The sequence below is a fragment of the Camelus bactrianus genome, chromosome 13, assembly GCF_048773025.1.
Source record: "Camelus bactrianus isolate YW-2024 breed Bactrian camel chromosome 13, ASM4877302v1, whole genome shotgun sequence".
NCBI lineage: Eukaryota > Metazoa > Chordata > Mammalia > Artiodactyla > Camelidae > Camelus > Camelus bactrianus.
The window spans coordinates 24,147,231-24,170,871 of record NC_133551.1 but is presented as its reverse complement, the minus strand read 5'-3'; the positions used below and the strand labels follow the sequence as shown (position 1 = coordinate 24,170,871).

The 23,641-nt window shown below is 33.6% G+C and overlaps 2 protein-coding genes across 7 annotated transcripts in view; one reads left to right on the top strand and one right to left on the bottom strand.

Moving 5' to 3' along the window:
* The window catches only part of LRRIQ3 (leucine rich repeats and IQ motif containing 3), a 131,420-nt gene extending 119,137 nt beyond the window's left edge, over positions 1-12,283 (bottom strand). For 3 of the 5 annotated variants that reach the window (XM_010963458.3, XM_045522938.2, XM_074376242.1), the window contains exons 1-2: positions 12,047-12,280; positions 1,718-1,966 (exon numbers count right to left, since the gene is read on the bottom strand). In XM_010963458.3, coding sequence (XP_010961760.1) covers positions 1,718-1,966 — 249 coding nt within the window. In that variant the 5' untranslated portion in view covers positions 12,047-12,280. Of the gene's footprint in view, positions 1-1,717; positions 1,967-12,046 lie in introns of all 5 variants that reach the window. The other 2 variants (XM_074376244.1, XM_074376243.1) reach the window with 2 other exon arrangements.
* A 5-nt stretch (positions 12,284-12,288) lies between these two features.
* On the top strand, positions 12,289-21,051 carry FPGT (fucose-1-phosphate guanylyltransferase). Of its 2 annotated transcripts, none has more exons than XM_045522937.2 (4): positions 12,289-12,448; positions 13,862-14,029; positions 15,943-16,035; positions 18,932-19,245. In XM_045522937.2, the coding sequence occupies exons 1-4, from the start codon at positions 12,304-12,306 to the stop codon at positions 19,096-19,098; spliced, it is 573 nt and encodes a 190-aa protein (XP_045378893.1). In that variant the 5' UTR covers positions 12,289-12,303; the 3' UTR covers positions 19,099-19,245. The 2 variants fall into 2 exon arrangements, with proteins under 2 accessions (XP_045378893.1, XP_010961704.2); XM_010963402.3 differs by having other exon boundaries at positions 12,291-12,448; positions 18,115-21,051.
* The last annotated feature ends 2,590 nt before the right edge of the window (positions 21,052-23,641 follow it).

The following is a 23,641-nucleotide window of genomic DNA, read 5'->3' as shown; positions in this document are numbered from 1 at the left end:
AAATATATGGTCAATTGATTTACAAAAAACCAAGCCAAGAATATACAGTAGGAAAAGAACAGTCTCTTTAATAAATAGTTTTGGGAAAACTGGACAGACACATGTCCAGGAATGAAACTGGACAAGTATCTTATACCACACACAAAAATTAACTCAAAATGGAATAAAGACTTGAATGTAAAACCTGAAACCATAAATCTCCTAGAAGAAAACACTGCCAGTAAAGCATCTTGACAAAAGTTTTGGTGATGTTTTTTTGACTAGACATCAAAAGCAAAGGCAACATAAGCAAAAATGAACAAGTGAGACTACGTAACACTAAAAAGCTTCTGCGCGATAAAGGAAACCATCAATAAAATAAAAAAGAAATCTACTGAATGGGAGAAAATATTTGCAAATCATATATCTGAGAAGGGGCTAATATCCAAAATATATAAACAACTTATACAAAAATAGCAAAAAACAAATAATTCAACTAAAAAAGGGGCAGAGATTCTTAGTTAATATTTTTCCAAAGAAGACATACATTTGGCCAAAAGGGACATGAAAACATACTCAACACCACCAATCATCATGGAAATGCTTATCAAAACCACAATGAGATCACCTTACACCTGTTAAGAATGGCTATTATAAAAAGGACAAAAAATAAGAAGTGTTGGCAAAGATGTGAAAAAAAGGGAATCCTGTGCAGTGTCTGTGGGATTGTAAATCTGCAACCACTGTGGAAAGCAGCACAGTGGTTCCTCAAAAAATTCAAAATAAAACTGCCGCATGACCCAGAAATTTTACTTACGGGTATTTATCCAAAGGGAATGAAAGCTCTAACTCAGAAAGACATACGCATCCCATGTTCACTGCAGCATTATTTACAATAGCCAAGACATAAAAGCAACCTAACTGTCTACCTATGGATAAATAAATAAAGAACATGTGGTGTATATACACAGTGGAATATTATTTAGCTATAAAAAAGAATGAAATCATGCCATTTGCAACAAGGTGGCGGATCTTGAAGACATTATGTCTTTTGGAAAAATAATACTATGATCTCACTCACATTATGTGGAATCTTAAACAGTAAATAATAAATAATAAACAATAAATTAAAAAATAACTCTTAGAACACACTGGTGATTCAGAGGCAGTGGGGGTGGGTGAAATGGATGAAGATGATCAAAGGTAAAAACTTCCAGTTATAAGATAAATAAGTCATGGGGATATAATATACAACAGGGTAAGTATAGTTAATAATAATGAATTGTATATTTGAAAGTTCCTAAGAGAGTAGATCTTAAAACTTCTCATCCCAAGGGAAAAAAATTCTACTTAGTGGTGAATGTTATCTTATTGTAGTCATTTTGAAATATACACAAATATTGAATTATTATGCATATACCTGAAATTAATAAAATGCTATATGTCAATTATATGTCATTAAAAAAATTAAGGGATCAAGGAGTATTCCTAACCCAGACTATGGATTTAAGAAGTAAAATAAACCAAATCAAACACTATTAGTTTACATATTTTTAATTAAAAATGTTTGCTTATATTTGAAATTTTGTGTTTATATACATTTTATATTTTAATTTATTTTTAAATTGTTTAAGTTTCATAAAAGGCTATCTGGGAGAAATATTGTACATAGATAATAGAAGTTCTTATTAAATGTCAATTTAATTTATATACAAATATCTGAATGACTATTGCTTACCTGATTTCCATGGAGATCAAGTTTGACTAATTTTATACAACTTTGAAGTGGACGAATATCTGTAATAAAATTGTTTGAGAAGATGCATACTCTAAGAGAGATACAAGATTGCATATTTTCCATAGATTTTAAATGAAGGCCACTGAACTTCACAAAAACAAAATCTTTTTGATCTTCTATTATGTTTTCATTATAGTGACTCCATTCTCTATGACTGGTCAGCTCTTCTGTTATTGTTCCATGAAACATCTAGGAGAAATGGGAAATTACCTCTAAAAGTTTTTTTCAACTTTCAAAAAATAAATATACCTGAAAACAAAAAATATTTTCTAATATATAGTGAGAATAAAATGGGTAGAAAAATTAAAATTAAAAAATATAATTTCCATAAAACCTTCTATTTCAAAGCATTTTAAATGTCTAGCATTTATTTACATAAGAGTTAAAAATATATCATTGTACCCACCAGTGAACTAATCAGTAAAAGGAAAAAAATTTTTCTTTTTCCTGGGATAGTTAAAGAACATGGAAGTCAGTGAAACAGCTGAGATAAAAACATCACCTCTAGGCAATACAACTAGAATATAGAAAACTATATCTTAACATACCTTGCTTAATAAATTTTAGTTAAAAGATACTGTTAAATAAAGAAAAGCACTGAATGATGAACTGCCAAGTTAGGAGAGTGATAATCTTTGTGGGAAGTGCTGATTAATGCAGCTAAATGAAATGAAGGTGCAATACAGGAGTTCAACTGCTAATTATTTTTTTAAAAAAGACAATTTACAATCACATTATTTATTTTTATGTTCAGTTCAATTAGGCAATTAATATCTAGAATTCTAATAGTTTCAAAATTTGACTAAGTTTATCTAAAACTTTTTTATATATAATTAAATAGTATTTTTTAATATATTTGAAATTTCCTTTACTATTGGTAATTTCAGGTTTTGTAAAAGGCAGTCACCCAGTGATAGTTTGGAAATGAAAATATGAGCTCAAGTGGCCTATCTGAAGGCATTTGGTTAAATTAACCACTTTTCCCATCAGAAGAATCTATTTCTACCATGTGGAGGTTTATCTAGCTCAGCATAATCCAAAGGAGAATACATGTGAAAATTCAGATTAAACACTTACAGTCTTTCAAGAGATTGCTTATTTCTTACAGCCTGGTCAAGGTCTAAAACTGTAATCCTCAAACTCTAAGATCTACTAGAAGAATCAATTAAAAGGCAGATTCCTTGGCCCCATATCATATCTACATTATTAGGGTCACTGTGCTGAAGGCCAATGAATTTGTAATTAAGCATGCACCTAGGTAATTCATGGGCACCTTGAGAAAGACTAGCATAAATTATAAATAAGCCATTCTGTAGACTGGACGTGACTAAGGGAAGAATTTCTGGGCTTGAGAACATGTCAAGAGAAACTTCAAAAATTTCAGACAAACAGAACAAAGACTAAAAAAAGCAGAAAAGAACATCCCAGAACTGTGTGTAACTAAAAATGTGTTCACTATACTTAATGGAAATACCAGAATGGGAAGAAAGTGATTTAAAAGACAAAGGAACAGGAAAAATACTTGAAAAAGTAATGATGGCAAATTTCTGCAAATTAATGTTAGACAGTAACCCACTGATCAAGGAAGCAGAAAACACCAAGCAGTATAAAGATAAAACAAACAAACAAAAAGAATGCCTAGACATATCATTTTCAAACTTCAGAAAATTAAAGATAAAGGAAAAAAAATTGAAAGATTTCAGAAGAAGAAAAACCCCTTACCCATAGAAAGGAAAAAATCAGAATTATATCCAACTTCTCCTAAGAAATCATGCAAGCAAGAGAACAGTGGAGTGAAATATTTAAAGTGTTGAGGGGGGAAAACTCACCAACATAAAAATCTATACTTTGTGAAATTAATCTGAAAAGTGGGTGAGAAATAAAGACTCCCAGAAAAAAAAAAAAATGAAATCTGTTGCCAGTAGATTCACCTTAAGAGAAATGTTAAAAGCAGTTGTTTAGGGAGAAGGAAGATGATTTAGTTCAGAAACTCAAATAAAGGAAGAGCACCAAGGCAGGAACAAGTGAAGGTAAAATAATCTTTTACTTTTCTTATTCTTAGTTGACCTAATAGATAAAAGTTTTTTCAAATACTAATAGTGAAAATTATTTCATTATCTATGCATATATATGTACAGCTGACCCTTGAACAATGTGGGGGTTAGGGGTGAAGACCTTCTCATAGTTAAAAATCATTTGTCCCTCAGTATCTACAGAGGTTGGTTCCATAATCTACCACATATACCAAAATCCAAGAACGCTCACGTCTCATAGTCAGCCCTCCACAAAACTATCCGAGGTTCTATATCCACGCTTCCACATCCATGGTTTCAGCCAACCATAGACTGTGTCGTACTGCATTTATTGAAGAAAAAAAACACACACATATAAGTGGGCCCACAGTTAAAATCCATGTTGTTCAAAATCAACTGTATGTTTTACTATGAGCAACTATGCTTAAGTATAAATTAAGTGGATGACAGCAGAGGTACAAGGAAGAGGAAGGAGGAATCAGAAATATCTTATTATTATAAGATATTTATACTACCTCTGAAGTAATATAGTGTTATTTGAGGGCAGATTTGGATTTTTGCAATCTTTAGGGAAATGGCTTAAAATGCGGGGAGAAAAACGTAAAATAGATTTGCTAAGAAAGAATAAAAAATGGAATCGCATACAGTGCTAAATTAAAAGCACAAAAGGCAGGAAAGAATTTGGAAGGCTAAAACTGGTACAGAGAACAAGAGCAATAAATAGAAAACATTAACAAATATAGTAGATATTAATCCAACTATGTAATTAACTACCTTAAACGTCAACAGTCTAAGCACCAAAATAGAGTGGATCAAAGTTACAGTAGATCAAAAAACTAGCCCAACTGTATGTTGTCTACAGGAAACTCACTTTAATATAAAGATAAATACAGATTACAATAAAGTGCTTGAGGTGAATTCTAAAACATTCAAAGAAGAATTAATAGCAATCCTTCTCAAAGTCTTCCAAAAAACAGAAGATGAGGAAACACTTTGAAATTCATTTTATGACACTAGCATTACTCTGATACCAAAACCAGACAAGGACACAACAACAACAAAAAAGAAACTTACAGGCCAATATCCCTGATGAACATAGATGTAAAAATTCTGAACAAAATATTAGCAAACAGAATTCAACAATACCTTAAAAGGATCATACAACATAATCAAGTGAGATTTATTCCAGGGATGAAAAGAATGGTTCAATATTCACAAATCAATAAATGTGTTATACCACATTAACAAAATAAATGATAAAAATCATATGAACATCTCAATAGATGTAGAAAAAGCATCAGAATAAGAGTTAGCAAGGATGTGGAGAAAAGGGAACCTTTGTGTGCTATTGGTGGAAAGGTACAACCACTATGGAAAACAGTATGGAGGTTCCTCTAAAAACTAAAAATAGAAATACTATTTGATCTAGCAATTCTACTTCTGGGTATTTATCTGAAAAAAACAAATGCTTACTTGAAAAGCTATTTGGACTCCCATGTTCATTGCAGCATTATTTATAATAGCCAAGACATGGAAAAAGCCTACATGCCCTGTGATGGATGAATAAAGAAGATTAGATAGATAGATAGACAGATAATAGAGAGATAGAGAGATAGATAGAGATTATATTGATATACATCTTTTCCATCATACATATTCCATCACACACAATGGACTATTATTCAGCAATAAAAATGAATGAAATTTGCCATTTGGGAGAACATGAATTAACACTGAGGGCATTATGCTAAGTGAAGTAAGTCAGAGAAAGACAAATACATGTGTGATCTGTTATACACAGAATCTTTAAAAACAATAAACAAACAAAAACGAGCTCATAGATACAGATAACAGATTGGCGGTTCCCAGTGGTGAGTAATGGAGGTTTGACAAAATGGGTGAAGAAGTTAAAAAGGTACTAATTTCCAGTTATAAAATAAATAATTCATAGGGAGGTAATGTACGCATAGTGACTATAGTTAATAATACTGTATTTCATATTTGAAAGTTGCTAAGAGAGTAGATCTTAAAAATTCTCATCACAAGAAAAAAAATATTTTGGATGGTATGGTGACAGATGTTAACTAGACTTACTGTAGTGATCCTTTCTCAATATATACAAATATTGAATTGCTACATTCAATTATAATGTAATGTAATGTATCAACTGTATCTCAATTTTAAAAAAGAAGGTATAATAAAAGAAATATCAACGGGTATGAAAAAAAGATAGTGCTCCAGACATTCATTTAAATATGGTATATAATAGCAACAACATGATGTATCCTAACTGTCTTAAAAAGTGGAATTAGCTAAATAGAGCATTATAGTTAATGGAATACTATGAAAAGCATTAAAATGATATTGTAGATCACAGAAACACTAAAAGTTGCTGTTAAACAACCAAAGTATTGCTTTTGTTTAAAAATATTTTTCACTGAATTGTACAATTTAAAAGGGAGACTTTTATGGTATGTTAATTAATTTTTTATTAAAAATATTCATTTTCTGTGGTACACGTTAAGAGATAAAAGAAGTTTAAAAAAATAAAGTGATAAAGATATACAACATAACACTAATCAAAAGAAAGCTGGAGAAGCTTTATTTCAAATAGAGCAGACTTTGGAAATAATGATAAAAGGACAATTCCACAAAAAGATCTAACAATCCTTAATGTGCATGTGTCTGAACACAGTATCAAAACACCTGAGGCAAATCTGAGAGAACTGGAATGGGTAAATAGATTATGATTGGAGACTTCAACATTCGTCTGCCTGAAATGCTTAAATTCAGCAGGCAGAAAATAAGTAAGGACATAACTGGAGTCCACAGCACCATCAACCAACTGGATAGCTGACATCTACCTACTACTTCAGCCAACAACAGTAGACCACATATTCTTCTCAAGCACACATGGAATATTCAACTAAGAGAGACCACATTCTGGGTAACAAAAAATAGCTTAACACATTTAAAAGAATAGAAAGTATACAATGTCTATCTCAGACTACAGTGGCATTAAACTAGAGATCAATAATAGAAAGGCAGCTGGAAAATCCCAAAATACATGGAGATTAAATAACAGAGTTCTAAATAATATATGGGTCATAGAAGAATTTTTTTTAAATTTTGAGCTAAATGCAAATAGACCATATCAAAATTTGTGGAATACAGTGAAAAGCATTGCTTAGAAAAAAATGTATAGCATTGAAGTTATATATTTAAAATGAAGATCTAACATCAGTAATCTAAGTTTCCACCTTGGAAACTAGATAAAGAACAGCAAGTTAAATCCAAAGTAAGCAAAGGAAAAGTAAATCAGTAATATATTTTCAATGAATAAATCTGTAAAAAATTATAATCCTTGATTATATTCTCAAATATTTGGGGGTGAGCACATATTGTGTCATTTCATCCCATATGTATCTATAAATACCTATAGGTTCTATAAATACTAAATACTCTAACTAGATCATATGGAGAATGTTTTATGATATAAAGCAACTACCTCTTACTTCTCTAACTGATCTCTAGTGACAGGGGAAAAAAGTGTTTCCACTCTGTGCTTCCTTTAACCATACAATAAAGAAATGTTACTCCAAAGTATCTCTTCCTTATCCGTCAGGTCATTTAGAGTTAATTTAATGCCTAAATATTGAATCTCATCCCAGGTGCCTAAAAACTTATTTTTTGGTTTCTGTTAACTGATTTTTGTTTTATATGTTTTAATTTTTAGACCATTCTCAATTGACTTTTTGGTTGATATAATATAAATTCTAGAATAAATTAAACAATCTTAAAATGTCTTTCTCACATACTAGATTAATTTTTACTCATATTCTTCATTGCATTAATATTCACCTCCACCGATAGTATTTACTTACTAGTATATAAAATGAATCTGGACACAGTCTTTATACCTTCAGAAAAATTAATTCAAAATGAATCTATGACCTAAATGTAAAACATAAAACTATAAAACTCTTAGAAGATAACTTAGGAGAAAACCTAGATGACTTTAGCTATGATGATGACTTTTTAGATACAACACCAAAAGCATAATCCATGAAAGAAACATTTTATAACCTAGAGTTCATTATTAAAGACATGTGCTGCAAAAGGTTAGTGTAGAATGAGAAGACAAATCACAGGGTAGGAGAAAATCTTTTTCAAAAGACACATCTGATAAATGACTCTATTACAAAATATACCAAGAACTTTAAAATTCAACAGTAAGAAAATGAACAACTAGATTAAAGAAAAGCCAAAGAACTTAACTGACACTTCACCAAAGAAGATTTACAAATAGCAAATAAGCATATGAAAGTTGCTTGTCATCGGGAAAATGCAAATTAAAACAACAATTAGATACTGTTACTCACCTATAAGAATGGCCAAAATTCTCACACTGACAACACAAATTGCTGACAAGAATGTGCAACAAGTGGAACTCTCATTCATCCTGATAGGAGTTCAAAATGGTATATAGCCACTCTGGAAGACAGTTTGTGGTTTCTCATAAAACTAAACACGCTCTTGCCGTAAGATCCAGCAATTGCATTCAATCCCAAAGGGGCTGAATACTTATTTTCACACTAACACCTGCACATGGATATTTATAGCATTTTTAACCACAGTTGCCAAAATTGGGAGCAATCAAGAAGTCCTTCAGGAGGTGAATGGATAAATAACCTGTGGTACATCCAGACAATGGAATGTTTATTCAGCCCTAAAAATAAATTAGCTAGTAAGCAATGAAAAGACAAGGTGTAACCTTAAATGCATATTACTAAGTGAAAGAAGCCAATCTGAAAAAGCTACATACTTCAGGATTCCAACCATATAACATTCTGGAAAAGGCAAAACAGAGAGACAGTTAAAAAAAAAAATTAGTGGATGCAGGGTTTGAGGGGAGGAGGGGATGAAGAGGCAGAACACAGAGGATTTTTAGGACAGTGAAAACTATTCTGAATAGCTTTGTAATGATGTATACATGTCATTATATTTTGTTCATACCCATAGATTATATACCACCAAGAGTGAATCCTAACTCAAACTACGGACTCTTAACGAATACAACAGGTCAACATAGGTTCATCAATCCTGACAAACGTTCCACCCTGACTGGGGATGTTAGTAAGGGGGGAGGCTATGCAAGTGACGGTATATGCAGGGATATATTGCCAACCTCTGTATCCTCTTCTCAATTTTGCTGTAAACCTAAAACTGCTCTAAAAAATAAAGTCTTTAAAAAAAGAGACAGAGAGAGAAGATAAAATAAAAGTTTAGGGCAAAAAAGTTTTCCTTTGCCCTCCAGAAAGGGGCTGAGGGGTCCTTCAGCAGGCCACAGTGGGAAAAACAATAGTGAAGAAATAAGTTGAGAACAGGTTAGCTCAGTAAATAAATTTAAATAAAAGAAACAGAAAAAAAAGATTTTTTGCTTACACTCCATGTCGGAAGAGTGAGAGGAGGAAGAGCGGTTAAACAAAGAGATGGTGCACAAATAATGCAAAAGAGGAGAGCCCTAGCATGAAAGGACCACGCCATGCACCTGAGCCCATGGTCCATAATCCAGGACTCTTTGGCTTCAGATTCTTTTTATGAAGAAGAAAAAAAATAATGTGAAGGAAAAAATTCTAATGTGTTTCTCTATAACTTTTACACAACAGTCATAGTTATGCCTATAGTAATAAAAGAACTTAACGTGTTAATTGTAAATAGGCACAAGGAATCTTATCAGGGTGAAGGAAATGTTCTAAACTTGGATCGTGGTCATGGTTGCACAACTCAGGAAATGTACTAAAAAGCATTCAGTTGCTCACTTACAACAGGTTGTTAATTGTATGCAAAATGTTCTTCAGTTAAATTCTTTGAAAGTCTATCTCACTCCTCTTAAGGCACTTCTTCAGATACTACTTTCCTCCCACAGGAAAAAAAAAAAGCCCAAATACCTTCAAAGAATATCTTTTTCAATTTATTATAGTTGTTTGTCTGATGTCCCTTTTAAAAACGTGGAATCCATTATCTAACACATTTGCATTGCGTTTCAGCTACGCTGAGTAATGTGTTTAACTACTATGCTGGAATGACATATTTCATTCTGGTCACTGTAGCTTATGGCTGTTTAAACAACCACATCACACTGTCTGGTTATATGGAATGTAAACTTAAATAAAATCCCTAGATTTTTTTACCCCCTACAATCAACTGCCAAAGAGATTTACTCCCACTCCCATAGTATACAATATTTTTTTTCATTTTTTTACTGAGAAATTTTTACCAGTGAAATTTTAGGAAAACAGAAAAGAGAGAAGGACAAAAATCATAGCCAATAATGTGGTATATTTACTTTCAGTACAGATTATGTGAGTAATATAACCATCATCAGGAAAAAATAGTAACCATTTCTATGGCCATCCTTCCCAGGTCCAAAAAACACTACAGAATACATTTAACACTCTGTTAGAGTCTATTACATCACCCTGTTTTAGTTCCCTCAGAGTTATTATCAGTGTCTGAAATATTCTTATTTGATTACCTTTTTCATTGTTTACTTTACCTTATTAGTATGTACAATCCCTCAGCTTATAGGCTCTATTGACCTTTCTTCTCTTAGGACCTCATCTAGTCCCAGAATTTAAAAATTAACTCTCCATCGATATGCTGACAATTTTCAAAATTATATCTCTAGCCCAGACCTCTCTCATGAACTCCAGACTTATGTATAAAGCCAACAAACACATACATGTACAAAGTTCCATTCCATATGCACTGCATACATATACTTGTTTATCCTACATGTCCACAACCAAATCCTGAACCCCCTACTACTCCAGTAACTTCCCCATCCATAGCCTTTCCCATCTCAATTAATGGCCACTCTATCCTTCAGGCAGTTATTTTTGACTCCTCTCTTTCTCTCACATTCCACAGCCATTCCATTAGCAAATTCTATTAACTAGGCCTTCAAACATATATCCAGAATCTAACCAACTTCTCATCACCTCCACTGTTACCAACCTGGCTAAGCTTTCACCAGCTCTCAACTGTTTTACCGCAGTAGCCTCCAAACAACTCTCCCTGTTTCTCTTTTTGCTGCAGCCTCCACTACAGTCTATTTTCAAATTTCTGTGTGCTCCTTTTCAATATCAGGAAGTCACATAAAAACTCTGCAATGGCTTTGTTTCACTCAGTTAAAAAAAAAAAAAATCCTTTCTTTAGGTCGTTGTCACCTCTCTGACCTTCCCTTTTGCTGCGTTCCATTGTGCTCACTCTCACCTAACTCAGGTCTCCTGTATTTTTTCAATGTTCTTACTAAAAATGTTTTGTTTTTATTAACCAAAACCTTTTAAGTGATAAAACTATGAGAGAGTAATCTCCCTTTTCACTCAAATGCTTTCTAAGTACACAATTAAATAACAGGGTCAAGTCTTTAGAAGAAAAAACTAAGTTCATGGTAAGAATGTGTAAGGCCTTGAATACCTATGTTCCTGATGAAAACTTTAATGAAGACAGGCTTCTCAAACAAATTAAACTGTATGGTGTGGTAGAAGGATTTCTGAGTTTGGGATTGAAATATCTTGCTTAAATCTTCTCAGTACTGCTTACTAGTTTTGAGACCTCGACTAAGTCACTATTCTCTCTGATTCACTGCTTTCTTATGTGTAAAGATGGATAGAGTAATCTGTAAAACTCATCACAAATTTGGTGCTTTACAAGAGAAGAACTTATCTACCCATACCTATCAAAAACACATCTAATAAGACTGACTTATTCCCAGGAATGCTATTGAAAGTTCTACATTAATCTGCATACGCAAAAGGACACCAGAAAAGCAACCGAGATACCACAAATGTTTAGAGGCTGACTGCAGAACTGTGTAAAATTTCCGAAAGTCTGCTAAGTAACCCCAAAACTGAGAGGAATGGAGAGGCTCACGCTCTAGGAACTGCGAGGGCAAAGGAGCCACAAAGCTATGGTTCCTGAAGAGGATACAGATTTTAAAAGTTCAGACTGTGTGTCTGGATCTGGGTTTGGGGCAGATGGCTCCAGACGACGACCCAGGAAGAGGAATTAACTGTCAAGAAGTTCTTGGGGCTCTCCTGGCTGAAACAAACCAAGCGTTAGAAAGAACGAATCGCCTTTGAGAAAGACAGCTGGAAGCTAGGCTGCAGTTTCAACTTCTCCATAAGCCGGTCAGTTCTCGCAATTTCGTCGCCCCATCTGAACCACTCACCGGGTCAGCGGGGCTGCAAGGCCTCAGGAGTTGGGACCGAGCGGCCCACCCCCGGCACAGTCTGACAAATCGCTAGGTGGCCATGTATCTGCTCTGGAGACCGTTGCTAGGGAAACGGGGCTGGGCTCCCAGCTCACCCCATCGTGGTTTGCCCGGGACCGGCCAGGGCGCTTCGGGGCGTGGTTACGTGAGTGACGCACGTAGGGGGCGGGACAGAGGCGAAACCGGACCCAGGGACGGGTTACGTCCCGGGGCGCATGCGTGCAGCGCTGGACGGCGGGGTACCTGGGAGTCTTCCGCGGTTCCGGAGAGAGTGGGCTATGGCAGCCACGAGTACCCCTCCAAGCGTATGTCTGAGAGAAGCCACCCAGCGAAAGTTGCAGAGGTTTTCAGAGCTGAGAGGTACCTAGAAGGAACCTTAGCTCTCCCGTGCAGTAGACAGGGAGGGTGCTTTACGGGCTGGGATATTTGCTGGACTACCACTTCCTTTTGCTAGTCAACTGCGGGCCTAGGACTCCGATCCGGGCATAGCTGATATTCCTCTTGAGTTTTTTATTCTTCTGTCACTGTCTTTTCTTTACGTTATGCTTGTTACTTTAACTTTATTCCTAAGTACGTATGTGTCTATCTATATATATATATTAGAGAGAGAGAGATGTGTATCTACATATCTATATACACACATATATAACATGAGAAGAGGAAGGAGAAGGAAAAAAATTATTAGTGAAGCTATAAATACAGGCTATTCATTTTGGTTACATCATTAACAAAAGCTATTTTAAATAAACCCAAAATATCTAAAGCATGCTGTTTTGACCCTTGCAAATTCGATTTTAGCCTTCTTCCACCACCTACCTACTTCACCAATTTTGTTTCCTAATGTGAACACTTACTAAGTGAAAAAAGAAACCCAATCCTCGCCTAATCTGAGTAGTTATAGATTAAAAGTTAAAAACGGTAAAATTGTTTCAAAATTTTCTTTTAAAGGCTATGCCACTTGTCACTTCCTGTACAATTATCTAATTGGGTATTGTGTGTGTGTGTGTGTGTGTGTGTGTGTGCGCGCGCGCGCGCCTTTACTGCTTTAAAAATACAGGAAATAATTCTTGGATAACAGTAAAATATTCAAGACTATTAGATTGTAGCTGACAAGTCCTGTTTGTTAACTAAAACCCTTATTCATTTCGTTTACCAGTAAAGAAGCACTTCCAACTGTCAACCAAAAGTTCAATCTGTCTTTTAATGAGTTCATCAGGGAGTTGGGAACTTTTCCATTGTCCAGAATTTGGTGTCATTCTCCAATAACCTTTGTAAACTTGCATAGCTCATCTTAAGGTAATGAAAATCCGTATATATTAACAGCAACATTATAGGAATGGATTCTTGGATTTAATCTTTCTTAGCCAACAAACACTAAGTGGTCCTTATTTGTGAAAACTGATTTTCAAAGCTGGAGTTTCATTTATTCCCTTGTCTCCTCTCTCTATTTAGGAATTGAGGTAATCTTTAGCAAGTCAAAAGTACTTTTCCTAATCAAGGAACAACTTCCAGAAAAATCTAAATAAATAAGACTGTAGACCGTAAAAGGAGCAAGTAATATAAAAGAGAGAAAAAAAAAGTAGAATCTGAACAATCCTTATTAGAACTATTTTGAATCCTACTAGCTGGCCACTCGTTATTCCCCAATTCTCCAAAGCAGAAGATGCATTTATGGATATATTATTATTTCTTTTTTCCTTCTTTCAAATAGGTAAACCTGTAACACCTAGAGAATTCTGATGATATTTATCATTTCCTTGCTTTTCCACACAGGCAAACCTGTGGCAGCTGGAGAATTCTGGGATATTGTTGCAATAACAGCAGCTGATGAAAAACAGGAACTTGCTTATAAGCAACAACTGTCAGAAAAGCTGGAAAAAAAGGAGTTACCTCTTGGAGTTCAATATCATGTTTTTGTTGATCCTACTGGAGCCAAAATTGGTACGCTTTTATGGTCAGATTTATAATCATAGGTTGTGGGCAGAATAATCATTGAAAAAAAGCATTCCTGTGGCTTAGTTTATAAACTATATTTCTTTCTACCCATAGTCTTTACAGACTTGACAATTTTAATGTAAATTCACTATTTTTTTAAGAAAGATAAAATGCATGGCAGCTCTTTTTACACACTGGACTTACCTGAAAAACTTCCAGAATGTTATGTTACTTAAAAGAGAATTTTATTAGCCCTAATAAAATTTACTAGATAATTAATATTCCTTTGGACCTTAACAGTAGGACTCTCAAGTTTCTCCCAACTCCACAGTTTTTCAGAAATCAGAAAAAATAGATACTTGGCCTCTTGGAGCCACAGTGCAGAATGTGAAAGAGCATGGTCTAATGGCATAAGTGTCATAGATGTTTGCTTTTAAAATCTATTTGTCAACTTTGCCTTTTGATTTTCCATAGCAAATAAAAATACATGCTATTTTTCTGGGAGCCATTTTCCATGTGATACTTAACACTGAAGCCCCTTAATGCATTGTCGTGCAGCCATTGTGGAAAACAGTATGGAGATTCCTCAAAAGACTAAAAGTAGACCTACCATATGATCCAGCAATCTCACTCCTGAGCATATATCCAGAGGGAACCTTAATTCAAAAAGACACCTGCACCCCAGTGTTCATAGCAGCACTATTTACAATAGCCAAGACATGGAAGCAACCTAAATGTCCACTGACAGGTGACTGTATAAAGAAGTTGTATATTTGTACAATGGAATACTACTCAGCCATAAAAATAATAATATAATGCCATTTGCAGCAACATGGATGACCATGGAGAATGTCATTCTAAGTGAAATAAGCCAGAAAGAGAAAGAAAAATACCATATGATATAACTCATATGTGGAATCTTAAAAAAAAGACAAATGAACTTATTTGTAAAACAGAAACAGACTCACAGACAGAAAACAAACTTCTGGTTACCAGGGGGAAAAGGGTGGGAATGGATAAATTGGGAGTTTGAGATTCGCAGATACTGACTGGTATATGTAAATAGATAAACACGTTTATACTGTATAGCACAGGGAAATACATTCGATATCTTGTAGTAGCTTACAGTGAAAAAATATGAAAATGAATATATGTATATTCCTGTATGACTGAAGAATTGTGCTGTACACCAGAAATTGACACAGCATTGTAAACTGACTATACTTCAATTAAAAAAACCCCAAAAAACTGAAGCCCCTTGATACCAGAGTTAGGGTATCTATATCTGACATTGGCACTGTCCTAATTAGCCAATGTTTTAATCCTCACTGCTACTTTTATGATTTGCATTTGTAAAATGAGAATCTGAGGCACAAAATGTTAAATAACTTGCCCAATGAAACTAGTAAATTGAAGTTACATTTAAGATATATTTTGGGAAAACAGGTTCTAAAAAGTTTTTACATTTAAAATGAAAATTTTTAAATTTAAAAACTAAAAAATTTCAATTTAAATTTAAAATTTTTTCTTAAAGTTTCTTAAAGTAAATCTAAAGCACATATTTGATTATATGGGAGAATTAGTTTTATGGGTTTTGCAATTCATAACTCCAAGTGAAAGTGTGAACTCCAAGTATTACAGATTGCCTCATTTGTCATTTCTTTTTTTTTTTTAATTACTGTTTTCGGGAGATTAGCTCATCATTTATTACCGAGGACTGATTTCTAGGTTTCATTATTAATTATTCATTTATATATTTAATTGCTATGCAGTGTATATTTAACTTGATTCTTTTGGCTGTACATTTGCTCTCAGCTAAAAGCCGTATAGTCAAAGTTATTACACTTAAATTTACCATGATAACAAAGTTTTTGTAGCTTTCTGTGAAATAAACTGTGCTTTTTAACTTCATTTTTAAGGAAATGGAGGATCAACACTTTGTGCCCTTCGACATTTGGAAAAGCTATATGGAGATGAATGGAATTCTTTTACCATCCTCTTAATTCACTCTGGTAATGTTATACTTTACTAACTTACATTTTCTTTTAGTATTTTACCTTTGATATTTAGAGATTTTTTTCTCCTTTGCAAAAAAAACTTTCCCCTCTTTTTTTTTTTTTTTTTTGTCTTTGAAGTTATTCTGCTTTGAAAACAAACATTTTATGCTTTTCTTGGTATTTTTAGGTTGTGAGTAGCAAAATATTTTTCACAAAATTTAACCTTAATATTGTAGATCACATACATCATAACTTTTCATGTATATTTTTGGTGTATATGTAGAAAATCCTTTTCCTAAGAAAGAACTAATCAAAATATAAACATTTCTTGTTAATGCTTTAGAAAGGACTCTTCCTGTAGGAGAGAGGCTGGTTTAGTACTGTGATTACCAGACCTTAGCCAAAAACTTTCTGTTATGTATTTTTATCTAGTTATTGGTGGCCAAAGTCTTTAGTCCTTAAAAGAGTTTAAAAACAAAAAGAAAAGTTAGTGACAAAACATGGAGCTGACAACAAAGTGTGTAAGAGGGATAATTGCACACAGAAAAGGACCTTTTAAAGCAGAGAAGTAGGAAAGAAATAATCTCAGAATGAAGGATAGTTTTTTAAATTGGATAAATTTGGTTGTATGAAAATTTTGGTTATGTGAAAAAAAATCTTCTATGTTTCTCTGTATCCTGGGGGCTGATGAAACTTTGTCATAGGCTGATGTCAACTCAGAGACAGACATTGTAAAACCACTCATCCACATGGTTTCCAGGGAACTCTGCATTTCTCATGATTCAGATACAGAACAATGATTCTTTGTAAAGATGATATCTAGTAAAGCATCCAAGTTTTGGTTTTAAGTTTCACCAAAAAAGTAAAAAAGAGTCAAATTTATAGTTTTATTCCAAAACAAGTATTATATTATTACCAATTTAGTAAAATTCATTAGACTCCAGACATTTGATCCTTGACTATTATAGGGGTTAGAGGAAGCAACCCTCGCACAGTCGAACATCTGCATATAGCTTTATGGTTGGTCCTCTGTGCGGGCAGTCCTGCCCTCCGTATCCACAGTTCCACATCGGGGATTCAGGTAACCTTGGGTCATGTAATGCTGTTGTTTTTATTGAAAAGAATCCACATATAAGTGAACTGGCACAGTTCAAACCTTGTTCAGGGGTCAACTATAATTAGAAATAGATAATTCTTATAATGCTAACCTTTACTATTGGCTAATCTTCAGAAAATGAAAAGGTAGAAAGTTTTAGTTCTCGTTGATCGAACAATGTACTCTGTGCCAAGTGCTTTACATGTATTGGTGATCTCATAAAGCATGATAAAATGAGTATTATTCTATTTGCTGATTTGGAATAAATCGAAAGGTAAACAACCAAGAAGTGGTGAACCAGAGTTTTAACTCATTTTTCTGTGATTCTGTTATGCCTCTCACTATAATTAATTACATAAAAATCATAAAAATGATGTAAACTGTTTAATATACTTAGGAGAATACACTTCTCAAGGAATTAAGAAGTCTTAAGACTCATTTTAGAGGAAAAGGCCTGTTTAATTTAAAACAAGTATACATTTTAAAGTGCTTTTAAATAAATGCACCTTTACTTTCTTCAAGTGTATGTAATAATTTGAGGGAAAACACTGCATCTGGATATTACCGTTTAATAGAGAATTATATTTTGGAATTGGTGTATTAGTTTTTTGGTGACTTTTTTTCCCCCTAGAATATGGATTTTTACTGTAGGAGTTTAAACATGGATGAGATTTATTGTTTAAAATGTAGATATCAGGTCATGTTTTAGCTCATTGTCCTTTTTATTAGTTATATAGTTGATTTAAAACAATTCACAGGCTGTAAAGTATACTAGAATTCTTCCCTAGTCTAGAACTGCATTACATCAAATCACTACAGGAGAATCACTCTTTGAATTTGTAATCTGGACTTTATTACTCTTTCCTGGGATACAATAATGCATTGTATATTTTAAATATCTTTAGAGATATTTTAAGTTGTAACCGATACCCCTGGTTATAACTTATACACAATCTTATAAACATTTTAAAACAGTTATTTCATCTAATTTTATGTAGGTGGCTACAGTCAACGCCTTCCAAATGCAAGTGCCCTGGGGAAAATTTTTACTGCTTTACCTCTTGGTAGCCCCATTTATCAGATGCTGGAATTAAAACTAGCCATGTACATTGATTTCCCCTGCCATATGAATCCTGGGATTCTGGTTACCTGTGCGGATGACATTGAACTTTATAGTACTGGAGAATCTGAGTTTATTAGGTTTGACAAACCTGGCTTTACTGCTTTAGCTCATCCTTCTAGTTTGACTGTTGGTACCACACATGGAGTGTTTGTCCTAGAACCTTTCGATTATTTAGGATATAGAGACCTAGAATACAGATGTTGCCATCGTTTCCTTCATAAGCCCAGCATAGAAAAGATGTATGAATTTGGTGCTGTATGTAGACCTGGAAGTTTTTTGCAAGAAGACCTTGCTGGGGGTGACACTCCCTCACTTAAGTTGGACCCTGAGTATGTCTACACAGACAGCCTATTTTACATGGATCATAAATCAGCGAGAAAGTTGCTTGCTTTTTATGAAAAAATAGGTACACTGAACTGTGAAATAGATGCCTATGGAGATTTCCTGCAGGCTTTGGGACCTGGAGCAACTGTGGAATATACCAGAAACACATCAAATGTCACTAAAGAAGAGTCAGAGTTGGTAGACATGAGGCAGAGAATATTTCATCTTCTTAAAGGAACAGCGCTAAATGTTGTTGTTCTTAATAACTCCAAATTTTATCATATCGGAACAACTGAAGAATATTTGTTTCATTTTACTTCAGATGGCAGTTTGAAGTCAGAGCTTGGCTTACAGTCCATAGCCTTTAGCATCTTTCCAGCAATACCAGAATGCTCTAATAACAAATCCTGTATCATTCAAAGTATACTGGATTCAAGATGTTCTGTGGCACCTGGCTCGGTTGTGGAGTACTCCAGGTTGGGGCCTGATGTTTCAGTTGGGGAAAATTGCATTATTAGTGGTTCTTATATCATAACAACAGCTGCCCTGCCTGCATATTCTTTTGTATGTTCCTTAAGCTTGAAGATGAATGGACACTTAAAGTATTCAACTATGGCATATGGAGTGCAAGACAACTTGAAAAAGAATGTTAAAACACTGTCAGATATAAAGTTACTTCAATTCTTTGGAGTCTGTTTCTTGTCATGCCTAGACACCTGGAATCTGAAAGTTACAGAGAAACTGTTCTCTGGAAACAAGACATGTTTGAGTTTGTGGAACGCTCGTATTTTCCCAGTCTGTTCGTCTTTGAGTGATTCAGTTACAACATCCCTAAAGATGTTAAATGCTGTACAGAACAAGTTGACATTCAGCCTGAGTAGCTATAAGCTGATGTCCATTGAAGAAATGCTTGCCTACAAAGATGTGGAAGACATGATCACTTACAGGGAGAAAATTTTTCTAGAAATTACCTTGAATAAGAAACAGTCTGATTTGGACATATCTTAAATATTGTATATTTTGCCTTTCTTGATTCAGCAAGATTACAGATACAGGAGATTTCTGTAGACTTTTTAGTTGAAATGAATTAATGAAAATTATATTAACATGATTGCTGTAGCATAACAATAACAGAAAAATACAAATAAACCATTTTTGATGAAACAATATTTTAAGGCTGTAAATTCAAAAAAGTAATTTTTTGATGTTTATCACTAAGTTTTGTTTTAATAAAGACAGATTTGTGGAGCATTATTTTGTTTACAAATACTATAGTAGTTTTAAAGGTAATTTTCTAAATATATCTTTAGAATTTTTTCATTTTTGGGGGGGCTTTGGTTCCAGTAAAGTTCTAAGTGTTCGTTGGCAGTTCTTTCCTCAAACGCAGTGGTCCTATTCTGATGAACTAATAAAAATGTCATAGTAAGGGGTCTTTAGAGCATTGTAGGAATACTGTAGAAGTACCTTTTCAGAATAAATCCATGGCTGACAAAGATTAAATTCAATACTTAAAATATTGTGATAGTCTTAATTGATAAATATCTACAAACAGTTCTGAAATTGATGATAAAAATCTGTCTCATGTATTGATCTTATCAGGATAAACAAAAAGGATATAGTGTTATTTTATCCTCATAAACTTGAACACATGTTTGTGTATCTTAAAATGTTTCCCTGAAGTTCCATCCATTGGAAAGCATATACACACATAAAACTCAAGTATCTGCACGGGGAAGATGTTGGAATAATTGAAATTCACTGATAATCACGTAAGTTCATTTTGGACATTATTTTTATCCTCCCTTATTAATCCCTTTAACAGACGCTTTAAAATTACCAGATAGACTGATTTTACCTTTTGTCTTTTATTTTCTGTCTACACACTGGTAATGATGCTGAGAAGCAATAAATGGCCAGAAGGTAGACAGCAGGAAGGAGCCAGAAAAATAGAATGACTGAGAAAATATACAGATGACAAACAGCTTCAGGAAAATAAAAGTTGGCTAGAATCCCGTTTTGTGTTCCTATTTTGATATAGACACGTACGTGAAATGTCTTCATGTTGAAGTCTAGTACTAATTAGAGAAAAGATTTGTCAGAGTTTTTTGTTTTAACATGAATAAATTGAAATAGGAACTGGTCTGTACCACTTTCATTTATATGTCAATATGAAATTAACATGTCAATATGAAAATAATTGGTAAACTAGAAACGATTTGTCTGCAACCCTTAATTATGATTTTATGTGTTTGTCTCCCCCCAAGTTTCTTCCTAAGGAGAAAATAAAGATATGTGATAGCCATTGTTTAGCACTTACTGACTTACTCACAGAGATTTCAGTATATGTTTTGTGTTCATCATTCATTAAAAGTTCAATACTGTATTTCTAATTTAATTTTCTGAGGTGCCATCAATTATTATGAATCCACCATTATTTTCTTGTTCCACAAAAAAAGAGAAAACACTACGAATAAAATATGATGCAATACTTTCTTTGTTACTTGAAGTTTTTATGTTTATTTATTGGAAATCTCTTTTAAAAGCACTTAAATATAGATTGTTGTCATTTAACCCTTTTGCACACACATGTAGAGGAACAAAAAAGTGAAATGTTAAGATATAGTCAAGACTCTTCTAAAGCTTCACACCTAGAATCAAACGTTGCTAAAGCACATTTCAACCCATGAGTTGTTGGTATCCATGTGTTTCCACCTAGTACCATCTTCTGTGCTTTCAAATGTATTGCTAAAACTGCATATCCTGCAGATGCTGCCACCACACTGCTGCCTGGGTTTACCTCCAAATTCACACCAGAGACCTGTTCTGCGAGTTTGAAACTAATGCTTTACTCTTTGATACAATTGTTTCATTTCTACCTTATTTTATTTTATTTTATTTTATTGAACTACCTTGGCTTAATCACATGTCTCTAGAAGAGAGGTGACTTCTATTTAAGGTCAGTGGGAGGTTTCTAACAAGTTGGTGGTCACCATTGAATCATAATCCTGCAAAATGTATGGATTTTAGTTGCTTTGAAATGTTATTTGTTCCAAAGGATTTGGCAGTGTCTCTTGCTAGGTAAATAGTACCATATGTGTAATACCAATAGTGTACCTAACTCAACTGAAGTGATAATCACAAGTGTAAGTAAGAAATGAGACATTTTCTCTTGATTTATCATTTTTATTTTATAAAATCATAGCCTTTAAGTCATATACTTTCAAGATTTGTAAAGGACCGCTACTACTTGTAACTAAATAGGTTCTGTAACCTTACTGATGAGTTAATTATTAACAATGACCAAGAAGTGGATGGAAAAAAATGTAACATTTGATATTAATCTTATATCTTAGGACACCGCAAAAAAGGAAAATTACAGGCCAATATCCCTGATAAACATTGATGTAAAAGTCCTCAACAATATTAGCAAACTGAATTCAACAATATATTAAGAAGATCCTACACCATGATCAAGTGGGATTTATTCCAGGATTGCAAAGATATATCAACATCTGCAAATCAGTCGACATGATACACCACATTAACATAATGAAGGATAAAATCGTATTATCATCTCAATAGAAGTAAAAAAAATTTGACAAAATTTAACATCCATTTATGATAAAATCTCTCAACAAAATGAGTGTAGAGGAAATGCATCTCAATATAATGGAGGCCATGTATGACAAGCACACAGCTAACATCAAATTCAATGGTTAAAAGCTAGAAGTTTTTCCTCTAAGATGAACAAGACAAGTCACTTTTATTCAACATAGTTTTGGAAGTCCTAGCCAGAACAATTAGGCAAGAAAAAGAAATAAAAGGCATCCAAATTGGAAAGGAAGAAGTAAAACTGTCACCATTGCAGACGGCATGATGCTATATATAGAAAACCCTAACTATTCCACAAGAAAACTCACAACTAATAAAAAAATTCAGTAAAGTTGCAGGATACAGAATCAATACACAAAAATCTGTTGCCTTTCTATATACTATTAACAAACTATCAGAGAAATTAAGAAAACAATTCCACTTATATCAAAAAGAAGAAAATGTCTAGGAATAAATTTAACCAAGGGGATAAAAGGCCTGTATATTTAAAACTATAAGACATTGATGAAAGAAATTAAAGAAGACAAAAATAAATGGAAAGATTCTGTGCTTACAGATTGGAAGAATTAATATTGTTAAATTGTCCATACTACCCAAAGCAATCTACAGGTTCTGTGCAATCCCTATCAAAATTCCAAAGCCATTTTTTACTGGAATAACAAAACAAACAATCCTAAATAGAACAACCAATCCTAAAATTTGTATAGCACCCCAAAAGATCCCAAAAAGTCAAAGCAATCTTGAGAAAGAACAAAGTTGGAGGCATCACAGTCTCTGATTTCAAACTATATTACAAATCTCTAGTAATTAAAATACCATTGTAGTGACATAAAAGCAAGCACATAGATCAATGGAATAGAATAGAGAGCCCAGAAATAAAATCACATATATGTTTGATTAATTTATGAAACAGAGCCAAGAGTATACCAGTGAGAAAAGAACAGCCTCTTTAATAAACCATATTGGGAAAACTGGACAGCAACATGCAAAAGAATGAAAGTACTCCAGTTTCTTACATTATACACAAAAATTAACTCCAAATGGATTAAAGACTTGAAGTAATACCTGAAACCATAAAACTCCTGGAAGAAAACACAGGCAGTAATCTTGACATACATCTTGGTGATGTTGTTTTAAATCTGACACCAGAAACAAAAGCAACAAAAGCAAAAATGAACAGTCAGGACGACATGCAACTAAAAAAGCTTCGGCACAGCAAAGGGAACCATCAGCAAAATGAAAAGGCGACCTACTGAACAGGAGAAAATATTTGCAAATCATATATCTGATGAGGAGCTAAAATCCAAAATATATGAAGAACTCATAAAGCTCAGTACCAAAAAATCCCTGATGATTTGATTAAAAAATAAGCAGAAGATCTGAGTAGGTATTTTTTCCAAATAAAAGACATTCAGATGGCTAAAAGGTACATGAAAAGATGCTCAACATCATTAATCATCAAGGAA

Bases quoted from the DNA above. Each gene is read 5' to 3' on its own strand.
- FPGT (XM_010963402.3), top strand. From the start codon at position 12,304: ATGCGTGCAGCGCTGGACGGCGGGGTACCTGGGAGTCTTCCGCGGTTC. The intron at 12,449-13,861 runs GTACCTAGAAGG...TTTTCCACACAG, and splicing joins GAGGTTTTCAGAGCTGAGAG to GCAAACCTGTGGCAGCTGGA. The intron at 14,030-15,942 runs GTACGCTTTTAT...TTCATTTTTAAG, and splicing joins TCCTACTGGAGCCAAAATTG to GAAATGGAGGATCAACACTT.